Source organism: Phoxinus phoxinus, assembly GCF_949152265.1.
Source record: "Phoxinus phoxinus genome assembly, chromosome: 16".
Lineage (NCBI taxonomy): Eukaryota > Metazoa > Chordata > Actinopteri > Cypriniformes > Leuciscidae > Phoxinus > Phoxinus phoxinus.
Genome location: NC_136891.1, coordinates 8,317,569 through 8,334,652, shown reverse-complemented (window position 1 = coordinate 8,334,652; position 17,084 = coordinate 8,317,569). Strand labels below are relative to the sequence as shown.

At 37.0% G+C, this 17,084-nt stretch overlaps 1 protein-coding gene across 2 annotated transcripts in view; it reads left to right on the top strand.

Moving 5' to 3' along the window:
• msraa (methionine sulfoxide reductase Aa) overlaps positions 1-17,084 on the top strand; it is a gene marked incomplete at its 5' end in the record, with an annotated part of 73,326 nt that overhangs the window by 872 nt on the left and 55,370 nt on the right. Inside the window, 2 exons of one of the 2 annotated variants that reach the window (XM_079584245.1) lie at positions 2,623-3,677; positions 3,779-3,915. The exons of the other annotated variant lie outside the window; for it this stretch is intronic. Coding sequence (XP_079440371.1) covers positions 3,604-3,677; positions 3,779-3,915 — 211 coding nt within the window. Of the gene's footprint in view, positions 1-2,622; positions 3,678-3,778; positions 3,916-17,084 lie in introns of those variants that run through there. 2 annotated transcript variants of the gene reach the window in all.

Here is a 17,084-nt window from a genome sequence, read left to right as displayed (position 1 = left end):
TTTAGTTAGAATAGTAATTAAGTATTTATTTACCACACTTTTATCCAAAGTGAAATGAATAACGTGGGTGCAGTTATTAAAGGGACAGTTCAAAAGGTTAGTTTATACAACAACAAAAACATGACACACCCTCTCTAATTTCCAAACCTACATAGCATTTTTCCCTTTGAACACCTTTTTTTTATTGAAAAAATGGAGCATGTATCCACTGCGTGTTCCACTGAAAAAATAACAGCATATGGGTTGGAGTAACAAGAACAGACTTTTCATTTTTGGGAAAACCATCCCTTTTGGAGCAAATCACTTGTCTTGCTCAAGGGCACAATAGTGATAAAACAAGGCATGTTTCTTCTGGAGGTCGAACTAGCAATTTTCTGGCTTCCAGCCCTGGGCCTGTCCTCCCAGCAGCAGGTCCAAGTGGACATTTCCTTCCCATTTTTGCAGATATTGCATTTGCATTAATTTAAATTGGACAGCTGTGGACTTAGGTTGGAAAGGAATCTTTAGAGTAGCCGATGATAAGTTATTGTTGTAAATCGGCCTAGAAGTTAATACGTTTAATAATAATATCGTGTCTGCAAAGCATCGCTCTCAGGAGCATCCGCAGGCTGCTTGACATGCGACTCACATTGGCGTTCAGTGCAATGGCATGAAGCGTGCCCGTGCAGGGATCCACCCCTTCAGACTGCAGTGAACTGATCATCAGCGCTCGCCTCTCAAGGCTTCCCCTTGGCAACGGGACTCCACCGCGGAGCTGGAAGGTTGCCAGGTAACACTCTGCAACACTGACACACGCGTGTCTCGCTTTGAAGATGTAATGAACCTGGTTGAAGGTTACAGGCCACAGAACAGATGGAAGAATGAGATCAGAGCTTAGGGCAGTGCGATGTCTCTTTGAACACGAGCAGCTCGTACAGAAAAACTTTGTGGGCGCTTAGCTCATGTGCTAGTCACTGCTTCAGTTCTTTTTAAGTTATGTAGTTGGTGTGGACTTCCTTTTGGAGTGGGATTGTACTTTTTTTTATTTTACTTTTATTAACATACAAATACCCCCTCCCTTGACATGGCTTTTTAATATTTACTTTAAAACAGTGATTTTGAAACAGTTTTATGAGTATGCGAATTGTTAAACAGTTTTTTTTTATTTGTTTGTAGGTTTGAAATGAAGAAGACTTATTGTTTTTGAAACAAATCATTTATGCTCAACTAGGCTGCATTTATTTAATCAAAAATACATAAAAAAAAATTATTTTAAATTCCAATAATATTGCTAAGTATTAGCATATATATATATATATATATATATATATATATATATATATTTACATGTGACGACTTCATTTTATCTATAAAAAAAATACATTGGGCCTCATTCACCAACCGTTCTTACGAATAAACGTGTTCTTAAACGCCACTTACGCACTTTTTACGAAGATTCTGACATTCACTTTTCTTATCTTGGATTTGTTCTTAGCTAAAAACAAAATCTACGCACACACACTCAAGAGCACTCTTACGCACATTTGAGTGATGACAGTTTGCTCCAAATAATTGGTTACTGCATTTTATTTAATTCTACAGTCGTTTACACTGATAGTATTTTACTGTTATGTATTTCTGATCATTTGTTGAAAAAAACCCTCATAGTATGCAAAAAAACACAGACACTGCAATTTACGTGGGATTCATCAATCCTAAGAACACAGGTGCGAACAATTCTGTTGTTTAAGAACATGTCATGAATCCGACATAGACTTTTCTTAGCAAGTTTATTAAGTACAAACTAGAAAATTCTTAGGAAGATATAAGTGAATGAGGCCCATTGTACTTGGATTCATCCAAAATTTAAATTCTATAATCATTTATTCATCCTCATGTCATTCCAAATTTCTATGACTTTCTTTCTTGTGTGGAATACAAAAAGACTAGTAATGTCAATGGGGTCCAAAGTTGTTTTGGACACCAGCATTCCTCCTGAATACATCTTCTTTTGTGTTCTACAGTTGAAAGAAAGTCACACAGGATTCATTTTTGTATGAACCTTTAAGTATCACCCACAATTACACACAATTGAACTTCTGATACGCAAATTATAACAGACATTTGTGACTATACATGAATATTTCATTTATTTAATTTTCTACTTAAGTGCTTTGTATTTTAGACAAAGAAAAAAGTCCAAGTTTTTCATCCGGTGGACCGTGCTTGACCTTGGAGTCCGTTTAAAAGTATATTTGATTGTTCCCAGGAAAAGATGCAAAGAAAATGAATTGTGAATTTTGAATAGTGGTTTAATAGCGATTAAGTAGTACAGAATAAATACTTCTCTAATAAGGATGCTGTGCTATTGAACATCATACATGTGGTCTTTGCTTAAACATTAATTCTAACCAAAGCAGCAAAGATTACATTTGGTATTAAAATGAGATTTTTAATGATTGTCAGTGCAATATAAACCAACTGTTTTCAGAGCCTCTAGTTGTTCATTTGCCATGTTAAATATCACAACAGTTTTGTGGAAGTGCATTTGAATACATGGTTTGGTTTCCATGTAAGTGAGGAATTTTTTTAGGGAGGGCGTCCTTAGGGCCGTCCCGCTTTGGCACAGCATCGCTGCCATGTCCCCCAAAATGGCAGTAGAAGCACAGGAGGTACTGTTTTGGCACGCGCTGAAAAGAGGAACGGCAGCAGGACTTTTCCCTGCTAAGATAGATCTGAAAGTGAGTAGGTGAAACACGGAGCAACTCTCGAGTGCCAGTGGCTAACAACGGATGAAGCGGATGGGCAGTCAAAGGAGGAACGTTGGAAGTGCGGGGACGCTGGGGAGATTGGCATGACAGACATTCCAATGTCCTCACGTCTGTGCATCTGGCGAGGGAGGAGGGGAGGGGACCGTATCTGGATGGAGGTGGCAGGGAATGGCAGAGAAGAGAAATTAATTTGAGATTCGTTTTGATCAATTTGCCTAAATTGGCGCTTTTTCGGGAGGGGGGAGGAGGGGGGCCCAGACGAGCAGACACAGGCTGGAGCTCCGCCAGGGTTTCTCGGGAAAGTTGCCACGCCGGGAGTGCGGGAGCACGGAGAGGGAGAGGAATGGAAGAGAAAAAACCCAGGCGAGACTTGGCAGGGTTTTATCGCAGCTCCCTTTGTCTGTTTGCTCAGCTTTTGCGCAAAGGAAATCAAAAATACCCAGAGTGCAGGAGCTCAGCTTTAGTGCTAAAAACCCAAATCTGTCAAGAAATCTACCTTATACTTTGCAAGAAGCCAGTGCAAAGGTGACGAGACGTTTTGAATAATTCTGGAAGAAGTGTGCGTTCCCCATTTTTTTTTTGGACTGGACTTTTTGAAGTTGATTGCGCCAAGAGATGACCATGTGTCTTCAGGGGTCTTCGTTATCTTAACCGCAAATGAAGATGCATCTGACTTATGTTCTAATGGCTTCACTATTGGGAGAGAATGTCTGCAACTACAAACGGCATGTGCTAAAGAAAAGTTTGCGCCTCCACGATCGGACTACAAAGTTTTGTTTTACTTTCATACGTTTTAAACTTTCAAAACTAAGACCCAGAACCAAGACATTGGGCATTCCTAAGATGGAAATGGATGTTTTCGTCTAGGAGGAGGAAGTTAGGTGACTTTCCAAGTGTCCTCATCAACAACAGTCTTCTTTCTTTGAGGTGTGTCTCCAGAAAACCAAGACCATAATCCAAAATGTTGTGCGTTTAAATCTGTTTATCACAGTGCATTTAGATAAGTGACCATTTACCATTTATTACAGAATGAGAGAATTTAATGCTTTACAAGAAGAAGATGGACCGTTGGTCGGCCATTTTGGTGCTGGAAAGCTTGCGGTCAACAGTGAATGCCTGGAGTATAAAGAAGGCCTGGATGTTGATTTCTTAACATCTGTAAGTGGTTTCTCTTTCAAGCCAAATAATGCAGGTTGGTCTCATTTTAATACAGATACAATCACATGCTAGCCATTAAGTTTAGAGGGGTTTTTTTCTCAGTTGGTATTCTCGACGCTGAAGAGTCACTGTTACAATGTTGTGCTGTTGGTTGATTTATATTTATCAGGATGTGAGGTGCATAAAAAGTGAGTGATCGTTTTCCACTCATTCTGCACCTGCTTTTTCTCATACAACCCTGCTGGTACACGGCATCCGTCTGTACTTACTTTATACCTTCCTCTCACCAACTTTTATACCAATACACTGGCTTTTCTGTCTCTCACAGCCACACATTGGCATTGCACTCGGATTCTGGCTGCATCAGCAGGCTTCCAGTTAATAACTGTGAAAAGGGCAGGAATAGAGAAGAGACAGAGATAGATTTTGTTGATTCTGTGCCAGGATGAATTTGCCAGATGTGTTTCATCATAAGACAGGTGTCCATGGCCGATAGAACAGGTGCATTATGATGTTTGGTGTTATAGTTTGATATGATGTTTTTCTGAAAAGGTTTTTCTGTTTTACATCAATACTCATAAAAGCAAAGGCCTAAACTCTCTTCGGCAGAATTTTAATCATGTGGACTTTGAATTTTTAATCACCAGACAGTATCTCTGACCTTTGAAGATGGATCCAAATTGAATATCTCTTCACTGTTGTGTGTGCCATTTCTTATTTGTTTTATGAAGAAGAAATATCTATATTTTTCTTTTTGCCACCAGCATCTCAGAACAGCTGCTTGGGAAACTGCAAAATGGCAGTAGGAAACTCTCCTGCTTTCTAAAAAATAAATATGAATTATCAACAAGATTATTTATATAACACCTGGATGGATCTAAATCAACAACCCTAATTGTCTACCTTTTGAATATGTTCATTTAAAGCTTATCTGTAGTGTAATTTTTTTTTTTTTTTTTTTGAATTTAAAGTAAAATACCACATCTGCAAAGGTGAACCCATTAAAGTACAAAAGAAATGGACAGAACTCCCAAAGATTGGTCGGGAAACTGCTAGACTCTACACCACATTTAGCTGTTTATTTAGATGATTTTTTTGGTAATTTTCTTTTTTTTTTAAAGGCGAGTTGTGTGTCATAAGCACAACCATTATGTAATGTCTAAATATCTTTCCCAAACAAAATGGTCATGTGACACCGAAGACTGAAGTAATGATGCTAAAAATTCAGCTTTGCCATCATAGAAATAAATTGCATAAAAAACTTTTTTTAAATAGAAAGCAGTTATTTGACACTAATTTTTTCTGTAGTTTTGATCAAATAAATGTTGTCTTTGTGAGCATAAGATACATCTTTCAAAGACATTAAAAATATCTTACCTACACCAAACTTTTGAACAGTATTGTGTATATGCATGTATTGAAATATTGCATACTTTTTACATCAGCAATTTTTTTTAGTACTGAGAACTGAGTTCCTCATGCTTGAGGATTGTATTTTGGGCACTTGAGCTTTTTTTTGCTGCCTAAGTGAACAAGTAGAAGAATCCAACCATGCATGTGTAACTGTGACTGTAAATTATTCATAACTTCCTTGGGAGATAATAGAAAACCTAATGTGTTGCATGCCTTAAGTTAGAAGTAGACCTTTTAATGGTTGCGGAAAAGCAGTGTGGTGTTTTTGGTGAATTATTGTGCATGTTGACCCTCTTTAAGTCAGCTGATGTCTTGAGAATCTAGCCTCCTTTAGTATTATTTAATAGTCTCTTTCTTTGCTGATGTGTTGTTGCTCATGTGATGTTCCTTTAGTTCCTAGTGAACACACATACTCTATAAATATGTACCTTGTAAGTCAATTTGGATAAAAGTGTCTGCCAAATGCATGAATGTAAATGTAATCTGACCTTAGAACCCTAATGTGTAGAGAATAGGAAGATCTGTAAGTGTGATGTGATTAAGTAGATCGTTTAAAAAGGCTGTTACACACTCCCTCTGTCTCCCACAGTGCACTTTGCCCCGCTCAAGAACACATCTGTCAACACACAGGTCTTGTATTGCTTTCAGCAGATGTCGGACCTGTCTGTCTTGCCACTGATTTATAAAAGTTGGCTTATGTAGTGTACTGGCTTAATGTTTGTGTAATGTTTTATGACAGATTTGTACTAAGGGATTAAAATCATTCCAAGGTCTTGAATGGGCTTGCACTTCATCAGCTTGAGAAAGCATTAAAGGAATGTTCTGAGTTCAAACGTTAAGCTTTATTAGAAAATTAATTTGGCTCGTTCCTCAGTTTTTTTGTGTAAAAAAATTGTGGAAACGTATGCAAACAATGGAAGTCTATGGGGTAAGACATCACGAGAAATGTTAAAATATACTATAACCACAAGGGAAGGGATAGTCCACCCAAAAAATTAAAACCTTCACGTCATTTTGAGAAACCATATCTTGTTGTTTGGCTCTCAATCTTCAAAAGAAAGAAAGTCATACATGTTTGGAATTGAATAAATTATGACAGAATTTTCATTTTTGGGTGATCTATCCATTTAAGAACATTATATAGGCTATGTTAACATGAGACTTTACTTAACTTTTCAATGAATTCAAAAATTCAATCAAATTTAAAATGAAACCAAAAAAAAGAACCGTTTACATTGAAATACATGTTCATCTACTGTTGTTAAAAACGTCACATAGACTACTTTGCAACTCAAATAATACTCATTTTAGTATATAATTAGTATAAATGCATATCTGCTTCTAAAACCACCAGAATGCTTTGTTCAGTAGACATCCATTATAACTGCACTGGCCGAAATCATGTTCTCTTGTAATTGACAGCCTGACAAAGCTCAGTTTGTTTTCAACTTTTTCGCAATGTAATGGAAGTGCCAACATATTTTTTCCTCTCTAATGTGGTGGGGTTTAAGTGGACTAAATTATTGGAGAGTTTCTCAGAAAGAAAGAATTTTTGATCAATTATGAGCTCAGAACATTTTTAATAAATGAAACATGAATGGAAGACTCGTTCAATAAGATCAATTACAATCATTTGGATTTGCATTTCTATTTCATGCCTAAATAGTAGGGCTGTAACGATTAATCGCGATTAATCAAAATTCAAAATAAAAGTTTGTGTTTACATAATAAATGTGTGTGTATTGTGTATAATTATTTTGTATATATAAATACACACACATGCATGTATATATTTAATAAAAATGTGTTATTTATATATAAAATAGTTCTATTTATATATAATATAAATCATATAAAAATATATATGCAGTATATAAATGCAAATATTTCTCAAATATATACATGCATGTGTATGTATTTATATATACAAAATAATTATACACAATACACACACATATATTATGTAAACACAAACTTTTATTTTGAATTTTGATTAATCGCGATTAATCGCGATTAATCGTTACAGCCCTACTAAATAGTGGTGCTGTTGGATGTATACGAAATGGCTATTTTAACTTCTTTCAACCTAACTGAATGGGATTTTTCCAAAACTGGTTTAGGCTCAGTGACGTCTTCTCTCTTAAAGCTGTGATTTATCTTTCTTTTTGCAACATGGTGGAAGTTGGAATGGCTTCGAACAGTTGAGTCCAAGAAGACGGAAAATGAATATCACTGCGTTGAGTTGGTGGATTTGGCATCGTGGATGTGCGTATGATAAATTCCAAATCTCACAGCTTGAAGGGTTGTTTCAAGAGATCAAAATTATTCTTTCTGAAAATGTGTTTGGATTCCTAATGCAGGTTGCAAAAAGACTCGCTCTCTTTGCTCAGAGGACGCAACAGTCCACCTGTTTGTCTGAACAAAGAACTGAAGGAATTAAAGATATGATGTGTTCTGGGTCCTACAGTGCATTTCATTTTGCTGTTTTTTTTTTAACCTCTGGTGAGCAAAACCCCCTTTAATCTTAGCTCCAAAGAACTGCACTGACAGGCAGGTGTGGAGCGCTAGTCGCCATGTTTGATGTTGACACATAATCGCAAGATGAAGGGAGAAGGAAGCTTTTTCACTCACAAAGAGATCTCTCTCACTCCTTCACCTCTGTGGCCACACGTCTACCCGTTACCGACTCATTAGTGATCCTGTCTTCCTTTATATTGAAAGAATAGGAGCAGGAGGGTAAAACCCTGTCTGTCGCACATGCCCTGTGTTGCAGAAAGAGAGTCACAGTAGTGTCTAGGTTGCTATTTTTGGAGGACTTCTAAATGTTCCGTAGTTGAAGAAAATCAGGTAATAATGATGTAAACACACTGACCCACTATGGTTTAAGTGCTTTTTTCGTAAGTTAGTCTTGAGGAGATGTGTAAAAATGGCATCTTAGAGATTCAAAAGATTCAAATTGAATCATTCACAGATGTAAACTGATTGATAATGAGGTGTTTTAAATGGCGTTCTTCCATGCTACTATTTTTGTAGCATGTACAAATATGTACACAGAATGCAACATTAATTGGTGTTGATGAGATATGTGAAAATAGTCAAGAAGATTCAGTGTAAATCATCACACAGTAGTTTGCTACATTACACTAGCAATGCTACTTTTGCAGTAGCTTATATGTAAAAGTAAGTACAATGTGCACGGTATGCAACATTAATTAGGCAGGCCTAGTGTTTATGAGATTAAGTTAGGTGTTAAGTGTTAAGTATTCTCAAGCTCAAGGTATTTTCATGTTTACAACATTAAATACATCAATAATACCCTAGTGTGATTTTTTTAAAGCTTTTACTTGAAAAAGACTTGCAAAGTCTTCTAATTAAATTTTGTATAAAAATTGTTTTTTTTATATAAAGATTGAAAGAGTGGTTGAAAGCTAAATATTGGTAGCCTGCTTTCTACCAGACTCTCGTACATTTTATTTGTACAGAGAGTCTGGCCTCTCTCCATTGACAAGCGTTAACTTCCTTGAAGGCGGGTCCTCTGTTGAACTTTAAAACTATTGGATCTGCCCAGAGTCACTCTGGATCTGCCATAACCAATCGCTAACGTTTGGTCGTGAAGTATGACGACTCAAACTAGCGCACAACCTCAACGTCATCGTTCTCAGCCACTCTGTTTTCACTCCAAAATTAAATTCATAAAAGTTGTCCTCATTTGTGAAGTGTCATGATGAACAAAACGTGTCACAAAGCATATTTTCTGCAATAATCCAAAAGCCAATGGAAAAATGGTTCAATGGCATCAATTCCAGCGCGAGCCGAGTCCTCATCGTCCTTTTGAAGTGCTTGCAAAGTGGATTTTCAGTGCTAATAAAAAGAGTTTTCTTGACATGTCAACAATACGAACCAAACTCGTCCAGGTCGCATCTACAACTACAGTATTTAAGGGTGGGTCATATAGACGTTGTTCGTGGGCAGCCAATGAAGACCATAGGCTGGCATTATGCAAATGTGTTACATAGGTATGTAACAGGAAGTGAGACTGGAATTGCTGATGACTTATTTCAGTTCAGAATCGATTCTTTCTTTTAGGAGACAAAAACTTTGTTTGTTGTGTACATTGATCTTTAAAACTTTGCAGACTGTTTATATTCACAAACAGATTTATTGCACTGCATGATAGGTAATATTAAAAAAAAGCATAATAGGGGACTTTAAACATGCAATTTACAGTGAAGTCATGTGACATCATTGTAGCATACTACTGTATGCAATGTTTGGCTTGGCATACCAGTTTTGCAAAATAGTGGGCGTATACTGTATATACTATGCAGTCTGCTTCAAGCAATACACTTGCATTCTATTCCAAACAGCCTTGTTTAATCACCATGACAAAGGAAGTGATTAAGTGTTGGGCATTTTACAAAATGATAGTCTCTTGGCAGTCCTTGGGTGACTACATGCTGTTGCCAATGGTGACAATATCAAATGAACTGGAATGAACACTTCCATTCCATAGCTGAACATGAAGTATGAGGAACGCTTCAGCCATGTAAATATAGCTTTGTATTTGATGCGGTTTCTCTTTCTTATTTCACCTCTGTCGTTCTCATTCTCTTTAGCCATCCCCCACCCTTCTTCTGATTGGTCGAATTAACTCTGCAGCCTCCTGTTGTGAATAATTACTTTTGATCCAATGCGGATCTCTCTCTCTCTCTCTCTCTCTCTCTCTCTCTCTCTCTCTCTCTCTCTCTCTCTCTCTCTCTCTCTCTCTCTCTCTCTCTCTCTCTCTCTCTTTCTCTCTCCTCCGCAGTTTTCAGATTTCTCTTTTTAAATGTTCTTGTCACTTCCCTATATCATACGCACATGTAAACCATACACTCTACATGTTAAGAGCTCTTTCTGCTCCGTTATTATGGCAGACGATACCTCTCTGAGTTCTTGCTTTGGTTGTTAAAGCGATAGTTCATGCAAAGATATTGTTGTATGATTATTCACTGTCCTTTTCCTATAGTAAACCCTCTACAACACCCTAAAAGTAGTTCATATGACTCGTCATGTGCTATATTCTTCTGAAGTCTTTTGAAGCCATAGGATATCTTTGTGCGAAGAACAGATTGCCATAGCTCGTAGCATTATGTTAGTGTGGACATGATTTCTCGCACCAGTTCAAGGACTTAAAAGGGATTTGAAACGGAGCAACAGATATTTTCTTCTATATTGTAACTTACATCTGAGTTTAAAGCTTTACCTTAGTGTTGCGACGTATTTATTTCCAAGTGAAACTGAAAATTGAATAGAGGGCAGGGTTTTACTTTAGCGCACCTCCTCTCCAGACTGATGGTTTGAGGTGAGTGGTTAAGGATATTCAACCCAACCCGTCAAACGGGCGTCATCAGAGAAGGAACGCCATTCCAGAGAGGAAGCAAATTTTGAGATTTTGATTCAAGATTTCCACGACAATTTTTTCTTCTTCTGTGCATTAACTACAGATTAATTGTTCTCCACAAGATTACTAATGTGCGCTAACAAAGTAAATGGGGTCAATTTTGAATTCATGATGCCAAAATATATTTTATCGCTTCTGAAGACTTTTAAAGCACTTTCATTATTCTTTCTTGTGCCTTTTGGAGCTTTCCGTTTTAATGGGGGTTGGGGGACGGCAGGAATATTATGCCTACATCTCCTTTTGTGTGTTCCAGGGAAGAAAGAAAGTCCTATAAACCATACTGGAATGACATAAGGCTTAGTAAATGATGACAGAATTTTCATTCCTGGGTGAGCTAACCATTTAAATGAAGGTAATAGTGGTGTTTTGTCTGCTTTTGCTCTTGCGCTGAACTCTGTTCTTCACTGGATGTCCTCTGAAAGTGGCAGGCCACCTCTGGACAGTCTGACAGGCAGAGGAATCAGCTTGTCCTGCGCTCTCTCCACGTCCTTAGTGGACCACATGCCTGCACTGCTCTGTTCCGCCTGGCTGACCTGTCAAAAATGTTCTAGTCACACGAGTGGGCTTTTACAGCGCTGCTGCATGGAAATGACTTGGCACCTTTGCATTAATTTTTCATGGGCCTCGCCTTTAGATGGCCCCCCTCCTTTTGAATATTGCTATTTCAAAGGCCCAGCCCTGCAGATCGCCAGCATCATCGTGGCCCTGTGGCCGAGGAGTTTCAATACAGGATGATGCTCCCATGCTGACAATCAAACCACATGGAAGTTGCCCACCTGGAGCATCTGTATCAAAATGCATCGTTGTTCATGAGCTCTATAAATAGCTTTCCAATCAGACTTGAGCCCCCCTTACCCTCTAGATGGAAATTGCTTTAAATGTGCTGCTGTATAGCTAGGTTACGTAGGTGGGGGAAGCTGAAGTGTCTTCGTAAATGCAAAGAACGTGTCAGCTGGGAACACTGGGAATTGAATTACAGGAAAGCATAATGCAATCCTTGATATCTACCTACTCTGCCTAATGAAATCAGCAGATGAAAGCACAGCTGGACATTCTTGCAGGATATTACTGTATGAGAAAGTGCTTAGCTGGCTGAGGGAGGGGGTGGAGAGCGCCAGCACCTTTGGGAAAAGTACGTGAATGTTCTCACACCAGTGCATGTTCTTTCCACTTCAAGAAAACTCTACTTTTTTTTTTACTGAGGCTTTTGTTCAGGGGCGGGGCAGGGCTATTGGCGGGCCATTGTGGGAAATGAAAAAACGTTAGACTTTAAGTTCTTTATTTACTTTAGAGTGTCTTCTATTCTTGTGGTATTGGGTTGTATAATTTATTATAATTTATATATTATAATTTCTACACTATCGGTCAAAAGTTTGAAATAATTAAAAATGTTTAATGTTGTCTTATGCTCACCATGTCATTTATTTGAGCAAATATACAGAAAAAAAATCATATTGTGAAATATTATTACAATTTAATAGTACCATTTTCTAATATATTTTAAAATGTCATTTATTTCTGTGATTTCAAAGCTGAATTTTCAGCATCATTACTCTGGTCTTCAGTATCAGATGATTCTTCAGAAATCTTTTTAATGTGTTGATTTGATGCTCAAAGTAAAAAAGGAAAGAAAAAAGAAAGAAGAAGAAATTAATACTTTTATTCACCAAGGACCCATTAAATTATTCCAAATGACAGTTAAGACATTTATAATGTTATCTATTTCAATTAAATACCTTACTTTTGAACTTTATGTTAATAAAAGAATCCTGAAAAAAATGGATCATGGTTTCCACAAAAAATATTAAGCTGCAAAAAACAGTTTTCAATGTTAATAAGAACCAATGTTAATAACCAATAATAAGAAGAACTGAACGCCCAATCATCATATTATAATGATTTCTGAAGGATCATGTGACACTGTAATGGCTGTTGAAAATTTGCTTCACAAGGCAAAATTAAATTTTAAAGTGTATGAAAACAGTTATTTTATAATAATTTTTTATAATTAAGTTTTTACTGGATTGTTGACCAAATAAATGCACGAGAGACTTCTTTAAAAAACAATAAAAATCATAATTATTCCAAAGTTTTTACCAGTAATGATGCGATGGGTGATGATGTTGTTGCTTACCTTTTTTCATGTCAAAAATTGTATTGACATTTTATGTCTTCTCTGACTGAAGTTGCCCACCCCAGGATGGCATCGTAGCGCCACTGCATTTGTTGATAGGTACAGTTAGGGGTTGAATTGCCATTTTGGAGTTGGGGGAACCCAAATATCCTGGTGGTTTGGTAAGATATGATATAACCCCCTTCCACCCTTAAATAAGCACATTTATATATGTGAAAGCACTATTTGCACAAATTTACAGATAAAGAACAGACAAGGGTATTTGGAACAGCAGGTATGACATTGCTTATTATGTATTTGTTGTAGTGTAATATTATACCACAGGCTTTATGATATTTACTACATCTCTCTGACAGTTCAGTTTTCTCTATATCCTTTTGGCAGATGAGAGAGTCATATATCAAAGCGATAATGGAATGTGGCGTCTTGGGCGCACACACAACGAAGGAGCAATATCACCTTATGTATCTGATTCATGCTTTTAAGACAATTATCTTTTTAGCTCCCTTAATTGCAGGTAAAACAGTCAGCGCTGAGATGCCCATTATTTTGGCAGAGATGACTGCTATATACACAATCTTTTATGCTCGGTTTCAGCTGCGCCACACAATGGCAAGTAGGAGGATGAGAGAGAACAAGAAAAAAAATCAAATCTGAATCTTTCATCTTTAGCTAACAGTAATGACATAGCCACAAACTGAAACAATCTTCTTCTTGACTTCAAACGCACATTTGTCTTGCTGCACTAACATTTGCTCCAGACAGATGACATAAAAGTGCTTTCCTCACCATTCGTTTTTACATTATGTAATTGTGACTTCTGATTTTTGTCCTGGTTCACTTCTGAAAAATCGAATTTGCTTTTATTATGAAGGCTATTATGAGGTATTGTTTATTTATTTAGATATATCTGTTATTTAGTTATGTAGACCTCATTTAGGGTTGGTAATTGAGAACAAACAGAAAAAAGAATGAGGTTCACATGTGCATTCTTCTGTTGAATGAATGACACATATTTGTCGGTTCTTTTTAGCGAGTCAAAAACACACAGCGCAACCCAGCTGCATCCGAAGATTTAAAATGCTGCCTTCGAAGGACGCATTCCAAGGAGGCATCAAGGCATGTCCGAATCCAACGTTAGCTCCACTTCCTGTCTGAGATGCCTTCATCTAATCGATTTTTGAAGGCAAGACAGATGTATCCTTCGCTGCCTTTGATATCCCATAATCCAATGCGTTCCATTCGGTGAAAGTTGCGGTTGCAGTTGCAGGTCATTTTGTGTAAATGTACGTTTTTTTTACCAACAGTTCTGTTCTGATGTCATTTCTAGTTAGAAATGACTACTGTAGTAACTAATATTTAGTTAAGTGTTTAGTTTTGCTGTAGGCTAGATCATTAAACTGTTACGCTGCCTCAGAAATCGCGAGGTACCTTCTTGCGCAAACATTTTGCTTATTAATCCGTTTCGGATGCAGCCCCCTTGTCTGACTGCCGAATGAACATGACTCTTATGGGTCGGTTATTTTTAGAGAGTCAAAAACATACAGCACAGCCTATGTAGTTTGATTCCCGAACGAATGACTCTTATGAGCCGGTCCTTTTTAGCGAATTAATCACATGAAGAAATAACCAGTCCATTCGATTCTAACTGTGAGACTTAAATCAATGTAGATACCAATTGTTGCCAACTATGCACATTTTGTCAGTTGTATAAAAAGAAATGAATGAAATATAGGCTATTACTACCACATATATTTCTCTAATAAATAGTTTATACGAGTTTGAAAGCTGAATATTTAGATCAAAGCCACAAAATATAATCCCTCTCATAGTAAGTCAATCCCTTACATAATCATTAAATAATCAGCATTCATTCCACACTAGCCTTAGTGAGATTATTTATGTGTGTTTGTTTACATCCCCGGGCTGGCATGCTAGAGAACAGTCTGTTTACTTCTAATAAGCTTTCTGCGGCCATTCAATGCAGGCCTGGCTGTCCCTGGAGGTCCTGTCCCAAATCAGGCCCCCTGACCGGGAGAAGGATGCATGCAGGGCTGACACATGAGTGGTTGGCACATGCCAGGCTGCCTGCTGGGAACACCATCCCTCCCAGCACACAGCTCTCACGCCCTCTTCATCCACTCACCCGCCTCCTCCCCTCTGCAGGCTTTTGTTGAGGAATTTTCTATTTCCTATAAAATAGTTGCCAGCTAATGGATTTTTCCTTTATTCATTGGACGTGCTGAGCGATGACTCTCTCGGCACTTCTTAAAGGTGATTTACAATTAAAGAGACTTGGGCTATTTTCTAATGATTCTTTAGCTGAGTGGGTTTTATTGCACTACTAAGCTGTGTTATTAACAAACTGCCGCTTCGGCCCGTCCCTGTGGGACATGCTGAAATGCTTTGTCCTTTTCTCTGCTAGTGAATAAGGCCTTTCTCTCAGTTTGAGGCAGTCCAAAGCTTTTACAGTGTCACGAGAGAGGATCCTGAATAGCGCACAATCCCGCATGCAGCCGGCAAACACACTTGTGCCTATTTAGTGGAAAGCGTTCCTGCGCAAACGCATGCCATGAAAAGAAACTCTTCGTATGAATCTAGGCATAAATAAATAGGCACATTTCTGTATTCTGTTGCGTCCCCTCTCTTTCTCTGAAGGCATAACATTGCTCATTGTTAGCTTGTTTCATAAAGTCATTTTATATGCTTTTTTTTAATGCAGGCGGGTCAGTGACATTATTATTATTATTATATATTTTATTAATAGGCGCCTTACATGACACTCAAGGACACCTTACAAACACAATAAAACATTGAACAAATAATCATTACAGCCTGGACAGACTGGATACAAGTATAAAAGGAATCACATAAAAGCCTGCCTAAAAAGATGGGTCTTAAGGCGAGATTTATTTTATGACATAATATATTTGTGTCCATTATTTCCTTTTAAAATAATGTGACATTCATGACATGCATCACGTTATTTAATACAACCCATTTAGTTTGAATAAATTTTTAGTACATTCAAATAATAAATATTATTTTATGTATTGGTATCTTAAACCCCCAAAATGTCAGGTGCGCAACCGTCTGCACAAATGAACAGACTATTTAAAATGGTGTTTTAATAATAACAAAATCAAAATAATATACTGTGACATAATTTTATGTTTGAAATTTGATAAATATCAGTAGTTTTAAATTCTCAAATGTCAGGGTGGCGCAACTGTAAACGTGGGTCTTTTATTCTGAATTGACAAGGTAATAACGGTAGGCATGATAATGCAGCATCCAAAGGACCCCAATAGATCCTTGTGGCAGAGTTAAAATTTGTGTAGATCTATCTCAAATACTGATGAACATAGCTACTTTCAAGGGTTGGTTGGTACACATTCCATGTCAGGTGGTACAACGAATGTAAAATTAGAAAAATGCTCATTTAAGATAAACTTCTTTACTGTATTTATGAACTTGCTAGCATAGGCAAAAGCTAATACAGGCACCCAAAAGTAGAAGCCTGTTCAATGTAACATTAGTTGCAAATGTCAGGTGGCATAACCAGGGGGGGTTAAGAGGTATGGGAAGGGTCAACAGTGTAATTATAGATGTCATTACAGAAATGTATTTCAGATGTAATATGCAGCCATTTTTTTTAAATATAAGTACAATATAAAACATGTATGTACACAGTAAGTGCATTGTATCTAATGATTAATTTAAATAGTACATGGTAGTTAAAGGCACTTAATATAAAGTGGGACCGAGAACTCGGCACAGCACAGGGAGTGGATTTATAGTGTTCCGCTAAAGTTGCTATGTTGCTAAAAATGCTTTAAACACTTTGATGAATGCATTTTTTATTTTTAACTGACTTAAGTTGATCATTATTTTTGTATAAATATACCCTAAAACATGACTTCGATGTGATTCAATTACAATTATTATTATTTCTTAATGAAAATATAAAGAAAATAAATATTAGTATTGTAATTTCACTGTAAAATAACAAATTGAGTATTTAAGATAAATAATAATTTGATATTGCAACTAAAATTACAGTAATACTATTTATAGCTCTCCTAACTTCTGCATTTTCAAACATTAAACCATCAAGCTTTTATTTTGGCATAAAACTGCAAGGAGCCCTAAAGATTTTTTGACACCAGTTTAGTGCTTCTCATAG